At 45.1% G+C, this 15,055-nt stretch overlaps 1 protein-coding gene across 1 annotated transcript in view; it reads left to right on the forward strand.

Moving 5' to 3' along the window:
• The window catches only part of LOC311229678 (copine-9-like), a gene marked incomplete at both ends in the record, with an annotated part of 679,647 nt that overhangs the window by 636,109 nt on the left and 28,483 nt on the right, over positions 1 to 15,055 (forward strand). Inside the window, one exon of the mRNA XM_084315753.1 lies at positions 5,365 to 5,467. Coding sequence (XP_084171879.1) covers positions 5,365 to 5,467 — 103 coding nt within the window. The remainder of the gene's footprint in view (positions 1 to 5,364; positions 5,468 to 15,055) is intronic.

Raw genomic sequence — 15,055 nt, forward strand, 5'->3', positions numbered from 1 at the left:
GTACACTGCCAAAGCAGTAGGTGGCAGTAGGTGGCGAACATGAAGGCAATTTTCAACCAATCAGAACTTGAATGTGCCAATACACTTCCTGCAAAGAAAATGTCAACAATGCCTATTTACCCAATGCAGCACTTATTTTTCAGTAAAAGTGTAATAAAAGTGCAATAAACAAAACGGACACATTCACTGTGTGTTCTGCCTCTCATTTGTTGATGAAACAAAACTAACATCAACACAAGTGACCACCAACAGCGGATAGTTTAGTCTAAAAAAAGATTGGCGATGTTGTTAGCTACATTGTTAGCTACATGCTAACATGAATGGAATATGCCAGTATAACAGTATAGCATTGTGGCTAGCAGCTAACATTTTGCTCACGTTAACCAGCCAGCACCAAACTGATGATATCGGGAGCTATCAGTAGCTAGATAACATTAGAGACAACGCCTCGTGTATTAAACAAAAGTGAATAGATGACTGGGCCATTTTGTTTAATGCTTGTTAAGATTTAAAGAGGAGCTAACAGGGTCTGATAGCTAACGCTAGCTCACGTTAGCCAGCTGCTCATGCAATCGGTAATGCTAGCAGAATGAATGGATGTAAACTTTATTTAACATATCGCAGAATGGGTACAATACAATACGGCTCAATACAAACAATTGTTAAGGGAATGCAGACTGTTGTAGCTTGGACTGGGGTCCTTGTAACAATAACTTGACAACACATGGTAGCTGCAGCTATAGCTCTGTTGTCACCGGACATTGGTGAGAGAGAGCACGCAGATGTGGGTATCTACTGCGCATGGGCGTTGAGCAACAACGGCTCCGCGCAGATTACACGACACGTTGTCGGCGAGTTTTTGGCGTTATACCAAAAATGAAACACAATTTAGCATTTTCAGTAGGGCCAAAACGTTTCCTGCCAAAACGGCATTTCTATCTAATAGGGACAGCAAACATATTCAAAAACGTATTCAAACGAGCACAAAAACAGTGTGTGTAACAACGGCCTTAGAAACTAAAAAAGAAAAGAGAGACCGTGGTCTCAAAACGAAATAAACACAACTACACAGAGTACTCACGACGGTGACAGCAAACAAAAGTAATGACTGCTGGGCCAACCACACTTAAGTACAGGGACTAATTAGAGACAAGAGGATGATTAGTGAATGACACACAGCTGGGGAGGTGACTAAACAGAAAACAACACAAGGTACATATACAAAACATGACCAGACCAAACGCACATAGATACAACACAAGGGAGACAAAACTAAATTAGACAACGGTGCACAGCACCGACAACAGATGAACACACAACAGATTAGTGATGACAGACAGGACATTAATAAGTAAAATATAACAACGATGAATACACTGAACTAGGCCACCTGGTGGTTGAGAGCCGTAGTTCAGGTAAGGGATATGTCCATGGACAGATGAGGGTTGTGACGCAGTACTGGGGGGAAAATGTCCATGGACAAATGGGGGTTGTGGAGCAGGACCGGGGGGACCGTTACAGATATGGACCCTATGCAATTTGCATAAAGGCCAAACAGGTCCACTGACGATGCGGTCTCCCAAGTGCTACACAGCACCCTCTCTCACCTAGACTGCCAGAAGGGGGGCTATGTGAGACTGTTGTTCATTGACTATAGCTCAGCGTTCAACACCATAGTCCCCACCATACTGGTGGACAAGCTGATCAAGCTGGGTCTGAGCTCCGCTCTGAGCGCCTGGATACTGGACTTTCTGAGTGAAAGGCCCCAGGCGGTCAGGGTGGGGGGTCAGACCTCCAACACCATCACCCTGAGTATCGGGTCCCCCCAGGGCTGTGTTCTGAGCCCCCTGCTGTATTCACTATACACACATGATTATGTGGCCAAGTTCAGCTCCAACTCCATAGTGAAGTTTGCGGACGACACAGTGGTGGTGGGGCTGATCTCTGACAACGACGAGAAGGCCTACCGGGAGGAGGTTGAGGTACTGGAACGCTGGTGTCAGGACAACAGCCTGCTCCTGAACAGTGGTAAAACCAAGGAGCTGATCATGGATTTTAGGAGAACACAGCAGGGGACACACACACCACTGAGGATAAACGGGGCTACCGTGGACAGGGTGAGCAGCTTCAAGTACCTGGGGGTCCACATCTCAGAGGACCTGACATGGACAACACACATAGACTCAGTCGTAAAGAAGGCGAAGCAGCGCCTCTACCACCTGAGACAGTTAAGGAAGTTCAGAGTATTGGGAAGATACTCCAGTCCTTCTACTCCGGAGCTGTAGAGAGCATCTTGACTGGAAACATCACTGCCTGGTATGGAAACAGCACGGCACAGGACAAGAAGGCCCTACAGTGAGTGGTGCGCTCAGCTGACCGTACTACGGGTATTGCACTACCACCCCTGCAGGTCTTATATAACAAGAGGTGCAAATCCAGAGCCTGCAGAATAAGGAAAGATCCTCACCACCCCAACAACAGCCTGTTTAAGCTGCTGCGAACACCAGCAACTAGGACAGAGAGACTTCGGCTCAGCTTCTTCCCCCAGGCCATCAGAGTCTTGAACACTGAACTCTCCACACACAAGCAGCACACACACAACACACACACTGTATACGCTCACACACTAGCAGTCACTTTAGCATGAATACACACACACACATGCTGCACACGCTCACACTCAACGGTCACTTTACACAATGAAAAGGTCACTTTAAAAACAAGAACGGGGGTGGTTCTTGTATAGTAAACAGATGGATATAGCAAGCTAGCATAAGGACACATAGTATAACTGTAGATTGTATAGTATAGCATTGTATAGTAGTGTACATAAGACCCAGTGCCTCATCCGTAGCTAACAGTGTATTGCACTATCGCAGGACCTTAGCATGTCTTACCATGCTTTTTGTAAACTTTATGTACATTATACCTGTTATGTCTTATTCTTTTTACTTGTATTATTGCACAAATGTCTTATTCTCATCCTATTCTTATTACTTGTATTATTGCACAATCGCTGCAGGCATGACCCCCCGCATTTCACTGTATGCTTGTATGCCGTGACAAATAAAACTCTTGACTTGACTTGACTTGACTTGAGGTGGAAATGGTGGATAACAAATTCCTGGGTGTCATGAACAATAAACTGGACTGGACGGACAACACAGAGGCCCTCTACAGGAAGGGACAGAGCAGACTGTTCTTCCTGAGAGGGCTCAGGTCTTTTAATGTCTGCAGATGTTCTAGTCTAGTGCCCTCTTATTCGCTGTGGTATGCTGGGGGGGGCAACACCAGGACGCGTGTAGCTTTATGCCAAGCAAGCAGTGCAAAAATTTACCGTAGTGGCATGCAGTAATGCGCCTTTCATTTTCGCGGAAATAGGCTGTCTATTGCCATTCTCTTTGACAAACTCTAACCTTAACCAGCTCCTTAACAGCGCCTAAACTTAACCGTTCTAACCTTAACCAACTCCGAAACAATGCCTAACCTTAACCTTAACCATAGAAATTATATTGCCATTCTCTTTGACAAACTCTAACCTTAACCAGCTCCTTAACAGCGCCTAAACTTAACCGTTCTAACCTTAACCAACTCCGAAACAATGCCTAACCTTAATCGGCGAAAGAATACACGTTAAAAAAAAATCACGTTAAAAAATATTTTCGATGGGATTCGAACTCGCCAGCAAACAAGCCATAGGATCCACAGCCATGTGTCCTTGCCGATTGAGCTATTTGTTGGATACTGAATAAGGGGCGGTGACTTATATATATTGAGCTCCGCTCGTGTCGCATGCGCGGGCACCTCGCGCGAGCACGCCGGCGCACGCACGCACCTGAGCGAGCACGCCGCCGCCGGTGCACGCACGGTAGCATTTGTCTGAAAAGAAGGGCGCTTTACCGCACTAGCGTGCGGTGACGAATGCGGAAGCATTTTTGCACTGCTTGCTTGGCATTAACGTACAGGCCACCAGGACGGGCTAACTGCCGTGGACTGGAGGAGCTGGGTTGTGGACTGTAACCAATTAATTAATTAACATCACGATTGGACTTGTTTCTTTTTCTTTTCTTCCATTCACCACTTTTAGCTATATTTTAGCCCTATTTTAGCTCTTCTTTTAGCCCTATGTATTTGTCCATCTTTGTTTTTAACACATACTAAATAAATAAATAAGTATGTATTAACTGTTTCTATTAACATTTTTAATTGCTGTTATGCTGTGATGGACATCTGAATCTCCCCTCGGGGATAAACAAAGGTTTTTCAATTCAATTCAATATATTCAATGAAAGTGATAACTGTGACAAATTACCTTCTATCTCAGTATATTCTCAAGCCAAGGCTCATGGATACCTACAGCTGTTGTTAGCAGACACATTTGCCAGGGTTTAAAAGCCATGTGTAACCTGTAGTAGTAACCAACCCTGATGAAGGCATGTTACCCAAATGCATTGGTTTTAATTGTATGAATAAAAAACATTATTTTTAGAACATCCATCTGCCTCCAAAGAGTTGCTGAAATGTTGTCCCTTGCTAGTTCTTCCCCAGTTCCTGCGGTTGAAGGACGAAGTTGCGGCAGATCTTTTGTTTCTCTTGGCAGGTACAATGATCCAGATGTTCAAAATGCCCTTTTTGTCATCGAGCTGCATTACACTCATATCCTCCTCTCTCAGAAGTGGGATTGCACATGCGCACACACGCAACAAATACGCACACACACACACACACACCCACACACACACACACACACACACACACACTATCTGGAGCAGAAACAGATGAACCATGAACCATTGGAGTCAGGTTTGGAACAGACAGACTGGGTAGCAGACAGTACATGTAATGTTGGCAGAACTTTTCAGCCACTATTATGCTGCTGTTGTCATTGAATGGTGATGTGGTGATGCAAACTATGTGTGTGATCACATGTAGTCATGCATACAGACACACAGAGACATATACCCCTAATGCCCAAATGCATCCCCACACACAAACACACACACACACACACACACACACACACACACACACACACACACACACACACACACACACACACACACACACACACACACACACACACACACACACACACACACACACACACACACACACACACACACACACACACACACACATACATTCCCCCATGCCACTTACACCCTCATATACCCCCTTATGCACACTCGCACACACCCACACACATACAGTACACACACACACCCACAAGAACAAGCATCATCTTGACCATAAATACACACCCCTAACCTATGTGCATGTGTGTGCGTGTGCCTGTGTGTGTGTGTGTGTGTGTGTGTGTGTGTTGTGTGTTGTGTGTTGTGTGTTGTGTGTTGTGTGTGTCAGGTGTGCGGCGGATGTGACAGACGGTTCCCAGTACTTTGTGCTGCTGATGATCACAGATGGTGTCATCTCTGACATGGCTCAGACCAAGGAAGCTGTGGTCAACGTGAGTAGCATCAATAACATCAGAACACACACAGCCAAAACATATCGGTCTCTCCAAGAGGGTAACAGAGGTGTGGAACCAGATGGGCTTAACGGATAAGGCCAGTGTCATTTTATATTTTTCTTATTGTCAACATAGCCTACGAAAAGACCAAAAAACATACAATGCATTTCTTCTCCTTTACAAGTCCATATTCATCGCAATAATGAATTGTATTGACAAAAGCAAACGTACAGCTATGTGACTTGTTTTAACAGTTTTATGGACAACTGGAGTTCTATTCTATGACTTCTGGATATGAGCTATAATGTTGTGTTTGCTGGATGGACCAAACTTGTAAGTAGAAGAAATGCATTGTGGGTTTTGTAGGCTATATTGAAAATATATGACACCCCGGCCTTATCCTTTAACCTCTTAAGCCCGGAGCCCTATTTTCTGAAAATCTGCCTAAATATACCTAAGTAAATGGAAGATTGCTCCACTTCTACAAGGTCCATTTGCATGTTCTTGGTATCTAGGGACATCTATGGACCTTATAGACACCCAGTGGTGCGTTGTTGAAATCATCTGGGGTGACACGCACCACGTGCACGCGCGCTCCCGGCGCGTGCGCGCGCTCCCGCGAATGCGCATTTAATGTCCCCTCGCTTGGGCACAGACTAAAGACAGTGCCTAATTGCCTCTACGAATGGAATGTAACACGTCTTCACAACAAGGTTAGGTGTGAATGTGTCTGAGAACGTATTTAACACACCTGACGACCGGAGCTATTGATATGCAAATAGCGAGTGAGGTTACACACCGTGCTACCCCGTCCCATGAACAACGCATGCCTGTAGACACCCATGTGGCGTCAAGCCCTTACGCTCAATGAGTAATCTAAATGTAATCAAATGGGTCGCCCCACCACCAGAAATAAGAAATAGCAATGGAGACATGTTTTCATTCTCTAGTTTATTTCTGAGATTTTTCTTCTTTTGATATAAGCACTAACATTAGTCAAATCTGGAGTACCTTACACTGAATTAATGTAGACACAGCCATTTGTGCCAGATGTCTACATTTTCATTTTTCAGATTTTTCCAGATTGCAAAAGTACAGAATGTAAGCTTTCAAATGTGTCATATGTTGAAATCTGAGAATTTTTTGAACATGATGTGCTCATTTATAACTTGTAAAGCAGTCTGTTTTCTAGAATACTTAAGAGGAGATAATTAGGGATGTTCGATATTGGCTTTTTTACTGATACCGATATACCGATATTGTCCAACTCTCAATTTCCGATACCGATATCAACCGATACCGATATATGCAGGGTTTCCCCCCCCCCCCCCAAAAAAAACTGAATAATTTCAGGTAATTAACATTACATATCTCTTGTCGTGTAATTAACACAACATTATGCATACTTTGACAATAAATAAAATAATAATTTGTTCTTACTTGCTTGCCTGGCTAAATAAAGGTTAAATAAATGTTTTTTTTTTTATCACATTTTTATGCTAATATCGGCCGATAATATTGGTAGGCCGATAATATCGGACATCCCTAGAGATAATGCTTCTTGGGCAGGCCACATTTTCACACTTCAGACACTCCAGCTGGGCGTCAACAATACCTCCAGCAACACCCCTCACCTGAATAGCATTAACATAATTAAGTGCTGCCACAATGTCATGACTGTGAAAAGTCTACATGACAGTTATCCCTCCTCAGGACCCTGATGTAAACAAGACGAAAGTATTTTTCTGGTCTTCATTCTCTTAGCAGTTGTTTATATTGAGCTGTACTGTATTGTACCCATTCTGCAATCTGTTAATAAAGTTTTAAACTCTTAATATTAATATTAATATTAGAGTTTAATAAACTCTCATACCACATCTTAAAAAACTAAATGGGTCTGTTTTACTCAAATGTTTACAGACTTGTGTACCCTCCTAGCCTGCTTTATTATGAGTTAAGAAACTACCAAAAAGCTTGTTTTCAAACTCTCATCTCAAACTCTTTAATGTGAATATACCCCATATGTACCAGTATGTGCTTGAAAAAAATATGGATTGGTGCTTTAAAGGGGAATGCCACCCATTTTAAGAATTCACATATTATGTTATCATGTGCTACATGACAATTCAGTCGTTTTCTGTGAGCATGTGTGTCACTCTCCTGAAGCTAGAAATCAAAGAGATATCCATTAGACAACGACAATTAATGTAAGGTTTACTGAAAGCAAATATTTGAATTCTTAACAACTCATTGAGCGCCAAAAACGAGATATCTCGTTTTTGAAAGCCAGCGGTTGAGTGCCAAAAACGAGAAATCTTGTTTAAAAAAATAAAAATAAATGTTTTTAATTATTATTATTCTAAATAGTCACACAGACCTTAAGGCGCTCCCATAGTCCAGCAGACTGTACACAGAGCAGACTCCGCGGAGGTCCGCGCGGACTCTTGAGCTTTGATCTCAGCGGACAGCAGACCCACAGGTGCGAAGCTCCAATTTTCTGACGCGCGGACATCCGCGCCGCTGACTTGGTGTCACACAAAACGCTGCTCAGCGTTTTGGTTGACATCGAACTGCATTTAATGTGACGCCGATCTGCATTTTACTCTGAACACTCGCTCCGTGCCAAGAGAGATGTTTGAATGGCTTTTCTAAATGAAGGGTGTAAAATTGCCAGTTTTATTTCGAAATATTGGAAACGGAGATAACATAGAATGTTATCTCCGTTTCCAATATTTTGAAATGAAACTGGTGCTTTTATTTCATGCAATGCGTGTCTTTTCAGCACCACGCGCTGTCCACCTCAAGCCTATACGGTACATTGCATCTCGCTGCCTATATACCTGTTATTCAAGTGCGTAAAACTGCCCGTTTTATTATCGAAATATTGGAAACGGAGATAACATACTCTTTATTTTGACATCGGATGACGACGACATGACAGAAGTTGAACAGCGTGGGGACAATTGTGTAAACTGGCGCGTGACTATGAAGGCTCAAAGAGTCCGCGCGGACCTCCGCGGAGTCTGCTCTGTGTACAGTCTGCTGGACTATGGGAGCGCCTTTAGTGTGTGTTCTAGGGACCTCCGAGTATGTTATAATTTAAATGACGATCGAATCCCGACAGGTGGCAGTATCGCCTACCTTTTGAACTGGGCTAGTTTAGTGTGGGGCCTCCCCACGCTGCAGCCGAGAGCACTCAAAGCACTAGAGAGCGAGCAGCAGTGAGTAGAGCTATGGAGACAATAATAATAATAATAATAATTAATTTGATTTGTATAGCGCTTCTCAGGAACCCGAATAGTATGGCTATGGCGATTGCGACTTGTGGAGACTATTATGAAGAGGACAAAACGATCACACTTATAACGTGCGTTTTCACTTGAATGTGCATGGGGATGGCATTTGTGCGTTTTGTTCCATGCTCCAATTTGGGTCCCAAATTGCGGTACAAATCAAGGAGAATGTGTCTCGGGTAGCGGACTCTAGTTTTTTTTATTCTTTTAAAAAATCTTTTCCCCCCCTTTTTCCATATTTTTCTCCCAACCCCAATTTAGTCGTTATGCCAATTCCCTTCCTCGTCGTTGCGCACTTACCTCCTACCGTTGGTCTGGGAGGGTGAAGACTACCACACGCTTCCTCCGACACATGTGGAGTCAACCAACCGCTTCTTTTCACCTGACAGCGAGGACTCTCACTGGGGGAGTGTAACGCGTGGGAGGATCACACTACCTCCCCCAGTTCCCTTCCTTGCTGAGCAGGCGCCCCGACTGACCTGTAGGAGTCGCTGTTTACAACGACCAGGATACATACCCCACCGGCTTCCCACCCGCTAACACTGTCAATTGTGTTAGTATGGACGACCGACCAAGCCGGAGGTACCACTGACAGCTCGATTCGATCCCAGTGTCTCTAGTTAGTATTATGTTCTCTCTGCAAATATCTCTGAAAACAGGGCCCTGTTTCATGTACGTGGTTCAACTAAGTCGATCAACATGTCCATTATCCAGCTTCAGTTAACCCGATGTTCAAAGCCGGGATTTTCCTGTTTCACAAAGGAGGATTCAGTCTCGTTAACTCAAGCCAGACTTGAGAGTCAGGCTCAAGTCAGGCTAGATGCGCGCTCCCGTTTTAGGTGGAAAGCCAGCACGTATCGATGGCAGAGACCCTGATTCTCAACGGCATTGATTGATTAATTGATTTAAGACTTTATTGACAGATTGCAATAGGCTCAATCGCCTCGCCGACAAGTTAAATGCGTTATCTATAGGCTAATTCTAAGTCCCTCATTACCTCAATCAATCAGATTATATTTCTTTAAACTTGCCTGCTGGATTGAATAATCAAATGAGATCTTGCTAGCGAAAATTATTAGTTAACTGTTATACAGAATTACGATACGGCTCTCTTACCCATTGATTGATGTATAGTCAATCTTTTACTTATCTTCTCTGTGGTGTAACGGGTTCTTCTTTTGACTTTCACACGGACGACCGGGGTTCAAGGCCCTAGTCTTTTCCTTCTTTTTGCAATATAGGAATAATTCAATTTGGTGCACGTTGAGAGCTATATAAAGAATGACATCCTCAATGCATGTAGATTTATAATATTTTAACTTAAAACCAGGCTACTTTGGCGTATAATCATTAATATTATATTCAAAAAAATCATATTGGAAACACGGGGATTTGAACCCCGGTCGCTGAATTGGCAGGCATGAGCACTACCGCTGGGCCACTGGGCCAGATGGGATAAATTCATTGTTTATACATTAATGAACGAGAGACCCGTGTTTAGAATATCCGTTGTTTTGAATGAAGTTTATCTCTTTATCCTCATTCATTAATGTGACGTCAACGGCTCATTCAATTTCTCAAATCCGTCAAACAGCGCATCTCATCAGACATCTTAATCCCAGTTACAATTAAAATAACCACATCATGTGTACATCGCACGAGCGAGCGCCACCGTCGCCACGGTATATATAACGTGCATTATTTAGGACAAAGTGAATTTAATATCAGCATTTTGGGTCTATTTTACATTTCAAAAGCCCCCTCTGGAAGAATGGAGCACAAAAACGTAATTCAGAATGGTATAATGCAGATCGTAGACTGTGGGAATAGTTTCAGGAAACGGGCTGTCACTTCTTTGCGGGGGCGTGGCGATAGTTCAGGCTAACTTGAACTTGAACTCTGCTTTCGAGCAGGCTCAAACTTTTGGATATGTTGTCATGGTGATTTGGGAAATCCAGGTACATGAAATCGGAAAGTCAGGCTAACCCAGTTATCCAGCTAAAGTTATCCGGCTAACTCGGTTATCCCGGTACATGGAACGGGGCCCCGATCCCCACGGAGCACAGTCAGTACACCCCATAGTATTCCGATAACGCTATTATAGATAAACCATGCTGCATTCATTCGGAAAGAAAGACCTATTCCAAATGCTATTTATAGGGTTTGACAATAATTACACTACTGTCGCTATTTTACAATTAACTATAATGAATTACGGGTCATACAGAACACGTCAGTGTTGAAACTAATGCATGAAAGTCCATCTCATGTTGCAGTCTTCATATTCTACCGCTTCTACCGACAAGTCACGGTCTGAGCTGTGCGTAGATATACGCACAATCTCAAGCACACGTTCATTTTGATAAATCCCACACTTTGCATAGAAATGATCGTACGCACGGTTTACGCACATATCGGTGCGTACGCAGCATTGATAAATGAGGGCCCAGGTATGTAATTTCATCTTTCCTTGTGACAATATTGTCACCCACTGTAACAGAGTTGGCCTTGCTGAGTTTGTTATTTGATCCAAAGAGAATGGACTCTGTTTTACCCAGGTGTAATGATAGTTTGTTATCAGCGAGCCAGGTGCAGATTCTGCCGAGTTCCGAGCTGAGGGCTTTTTCAACCTGAAACTTGTCCCTGTCAGAGACCAGCAGGGCTGAGTCATCTGCGAACAGGAACAAGTTGCAGTCACAAGCTGATGACATGTCATTTGCATAAATTAGAAACAGTAACGGTCCTAGTATGCTTCCTTGTGGAACACCGCAGCTCACTGGGAGGGGGGGGGGGTTAGCATACCGTTTACCTCCACCATCTGTTCTCTCCCCTCCAGGTAGGATTGCATCCAGCTCACTGATGAACTATCAAAACCAATTGCTTTTAGCTTGTCAATCAGAATGGAGTTATTGACAGTGTCGAAAGCCTTCTGGAGGTCCAGCATGACTATGCCACAGAATTTGCCCGCGTCCACCTCTTGTTTGATGTGGTCATTCAAATAGAGAAGGCATGTGTCCGTGGAGTGGGATGTTCTGAAGCCAGATCGGAATTCGTAGATTAGCTTTTTTTTCGTGACTTTTGAGATAGATGTAAGAATAGAAACAGGGTGGTAGTTGCCTGGGTCTAATTTGCTGCCTTTTTTGTGCAGGGGGGTCACTCTCGCAATTTTGAAGTATTTTGGGATGTAACTGTTATGGTTTGTAACCGACCCCAATCACACAACACAAGACAGGTATGAGAGTAAGCCAAGAACTGGGCATTTATTGAAAACAACAGAAAACGGCACTGTCCCTTTAAGGGAGAACACAAATCAAAGGAAAACAAGAATAGGGAAATAGGCACAGTGCCTTTAAGAGGCGAGCTGGCTAAGGGGAAGGCTAAGGGAAAGGCTAACGGACAGGGCCAGGGCAAGGGAACAGGGCAGGAACAGGGAGGACTAGGAGGACTGGACAGGGAGGACTAGGAGGAACTAGAGAGGGGAAACAGGGACAGAGGCCCGCGGAGGCGGGCTGGGGACAGGGAGGACTAGGAGGACTAGAGAGGGGAAACAGGGACAGAGGCCCGCGGAGGCGGGCTGGGGACAGGGAGGACTAGGAGGACTAGAAGGACTGGACAGGGAGGACTAGGAAGACTAGAGAGGGGAAAACAGGGACAGAGGCCCGCGGAGGCGGGCTGGGGACAGGGACAGAGAAAACAGGGTTCTGGCCTTGGAACAGGGCGAGGGTCAGAGCTGCTTACAGGGATAGGAGGGCGCAGGCTAGACGTCTGGAGGAGAGAGCGCCGGCTCGGAGAGCGCATCAGGCGCGGAGGTCTGAGTGGTGCGCGTCTGCTTGGAGTACGCGCCGGTACGGAGAGCGCATCTGGCGCGGAGGTCTGAGTGGTGCGCGTCTGCTTGGAGTACGCGCCGGTACGGAGAGCGCATCTGGCGCGGAGGTCTGAGTGGTGCGCGTCTGCTTTGAGTATGCGCCGGTACGGAGAGCGCATCTGGCTCGGAGGTCTGGATGCGCGTCTGGATGCGCGTCTGGAGTGAAGAGCGCGTCTGGAGTGAAGAGCGCGTCTGGCTCGGAGGTCTGGATGCGCGTCTGGAGTGAAGAGCGCGTCTGGCTCGGAGGTCTGGATGCGCGTCTGGATGCGCGTCTGGAGTGAAGAGCGCGTCTGGCTCGGAGGTCTGGATGCGCGTCTGGATGCGCGTCTGGAGTGAAGAGCGCGTCTGGCTCGGAGGTCTGGAGTGGAACACTGGAATACCTCCCGTAGAGGTTTAGAGAGCGCAGTACAGTGTCTCCCTCCAGGCAAACGGCGACAGGAGGCGAAGGCTTGAGCGCATCTCACGCCGGAGATGAAAACAACATAAAGACAGAAACAGAAACTCCCGTAGGAGCCTACAGACAGAGAACCTCCCGCCCAGGACTGAGGGGAAGAGCGAGGTACTTAAAGCCCACAGGGGCACTAATTAGAATACACATCAGGTGCGTGATGGTAATTGATACTCGAACTAGAAGTGTGTGTTCGGCACCAGACCAATCAAACACATAATGACAGGTAGTCCAAGGGTGTGGCTGCTGAAGAGCAAACGAGAGTAAACGAACGCGAGGGTGGGGGCTAGTGAGGTGAGGAGGGGGCTAGTGAGGTGAGGAGGAATTAAAGGTCAAGGGAAAGGCGAACCTCACAGTATCCCTGTTTTATGGAGAGGTTTATTATGAGCACCCCAGACTACAGACAGCTAATGTTCGGCAATGGCGATCGCCTAGAGCGAACTATTGGAGATCATTATGAAGAGGACAAACGGTGACGATCCATCCATTGTAATTTTTGGTGGACCTGCTGACAAAGGTAACGTCTATTTTACCGAACTCCATCATAAAATGCCTTTGTAATTATCCCAGCATCCATATATGGTTGTGTTTACCTTTGACCTGGAAATAATATAGGTTTCAGGCGAGCAAGTGCCATCTGGGAGAAATGCGAGGCCCTGTGCGAGATTTAAATGCGAGGCCCTGGCTGTGCGAAATAAAGGTTAACATTTTTTTTTTTTTTTTTACTAATTAATGAATGAATGAATACTTATTTTTGCCACTTTCGCGGCCACTGGGATCCGTCTAATCTCACTCTATAAGGCCAGCTTCTCATAACAAGGTTTGACTGTGCGTGAGGTTGTTTGTAGAGCTAAATCTATATTTTATATTATTGCTATGTGTCTATTGTCAAACGCACACATTTCCGACACATGCGCAAACACACACACACACACCCGTCTAGAACAGCCATTACGAATGCAGCTCTGCCTGTCAGCTGGTAGCCCGAGGCTGGGCATACAGTCAACGTATTCTTAAAATAGCCCGAGGCTGGGCATACATGTCAAACTATTGACTATATTTTATAGATAGGTAGAAGTCATACCAATTTGACGCATTTTTGTCAGAAACTGGCGAAGCGAGACAAGCCCCTCTGTTCCCTTGAAATAGCCCCAGTCGAGCGCGGCGGCTTGCATTACATTCACCATACGAGTGAATGAATGAATGAAAACTTTATTTAACAGATTGCAGAATGGGTACAATACAGTACGGCTCAATAAATACGTTTGTCTTGTTTACATCAGGGTCTCTCATTTTCAATTCATAGTGAGAGAAATATGCAGTGTTAGCACTTGGTTGGCTAGCGGCTAGCAGTGTGTTAGCACTCGGATGGCTAGCAGAGACACTTAGCCAGTTAGCTCCCACTAGCAATCCTAGCACTAGTAGAATACGGTGATTCCACTCAGAAAACTTTAGCGTTTGCACTCCTGATGTACCATGTCATGTGTCAAGACCCTCTGTTCCCTTGAAATAGCCCCAGTCGAGCGCGGCGGGTCGCATTACATTCACCATACGAGTGAATGAATGAAAACTTTATTTAACAGATTGCAGAATGGGTACAATACAGTACGGCTCAATACACACAATTGTTAAGGGGATGCAGACCAGAGAAAGACGTTTGTCTTGTTTACATCAGGGTCCCCCATTTTCAATTCATAGTGAGAGAAATATGCAGTGTTAGCACTTGGTTGGCTAGCGGCTAGCAGTGTGTTAGCACTCGGATGGCTAGCAGAGCCACTTAGCCAGTTAGCTCCCACTAGCAATCCTAGCACTAGTAGAATACGGCGATTCCACTCAGAAAACATTAGTGTTTGCACTTTCCTTGAGCTGAATGCGTCCTCCTGATGTACCACGTCGTGTGTGTGTATCCCTCCGTCTCGGTCCCACCTTGATGTTGAATCAATATCCCACACAGGCACTTCTCTATGCCTTCCATATGG

Source organism: Notolepis coatsorum (genome assembly GCF_963971535.1).
Source record: "Notolepis coatsorum genome assembly, chromosome: 6".
NCBI classification, from domain to species: Eukaryota; Metazoa; Chordata; class Actinopteri; order Aulopiformes; family Paralepididae; genus Notolepis; species Notolepis coatsorum.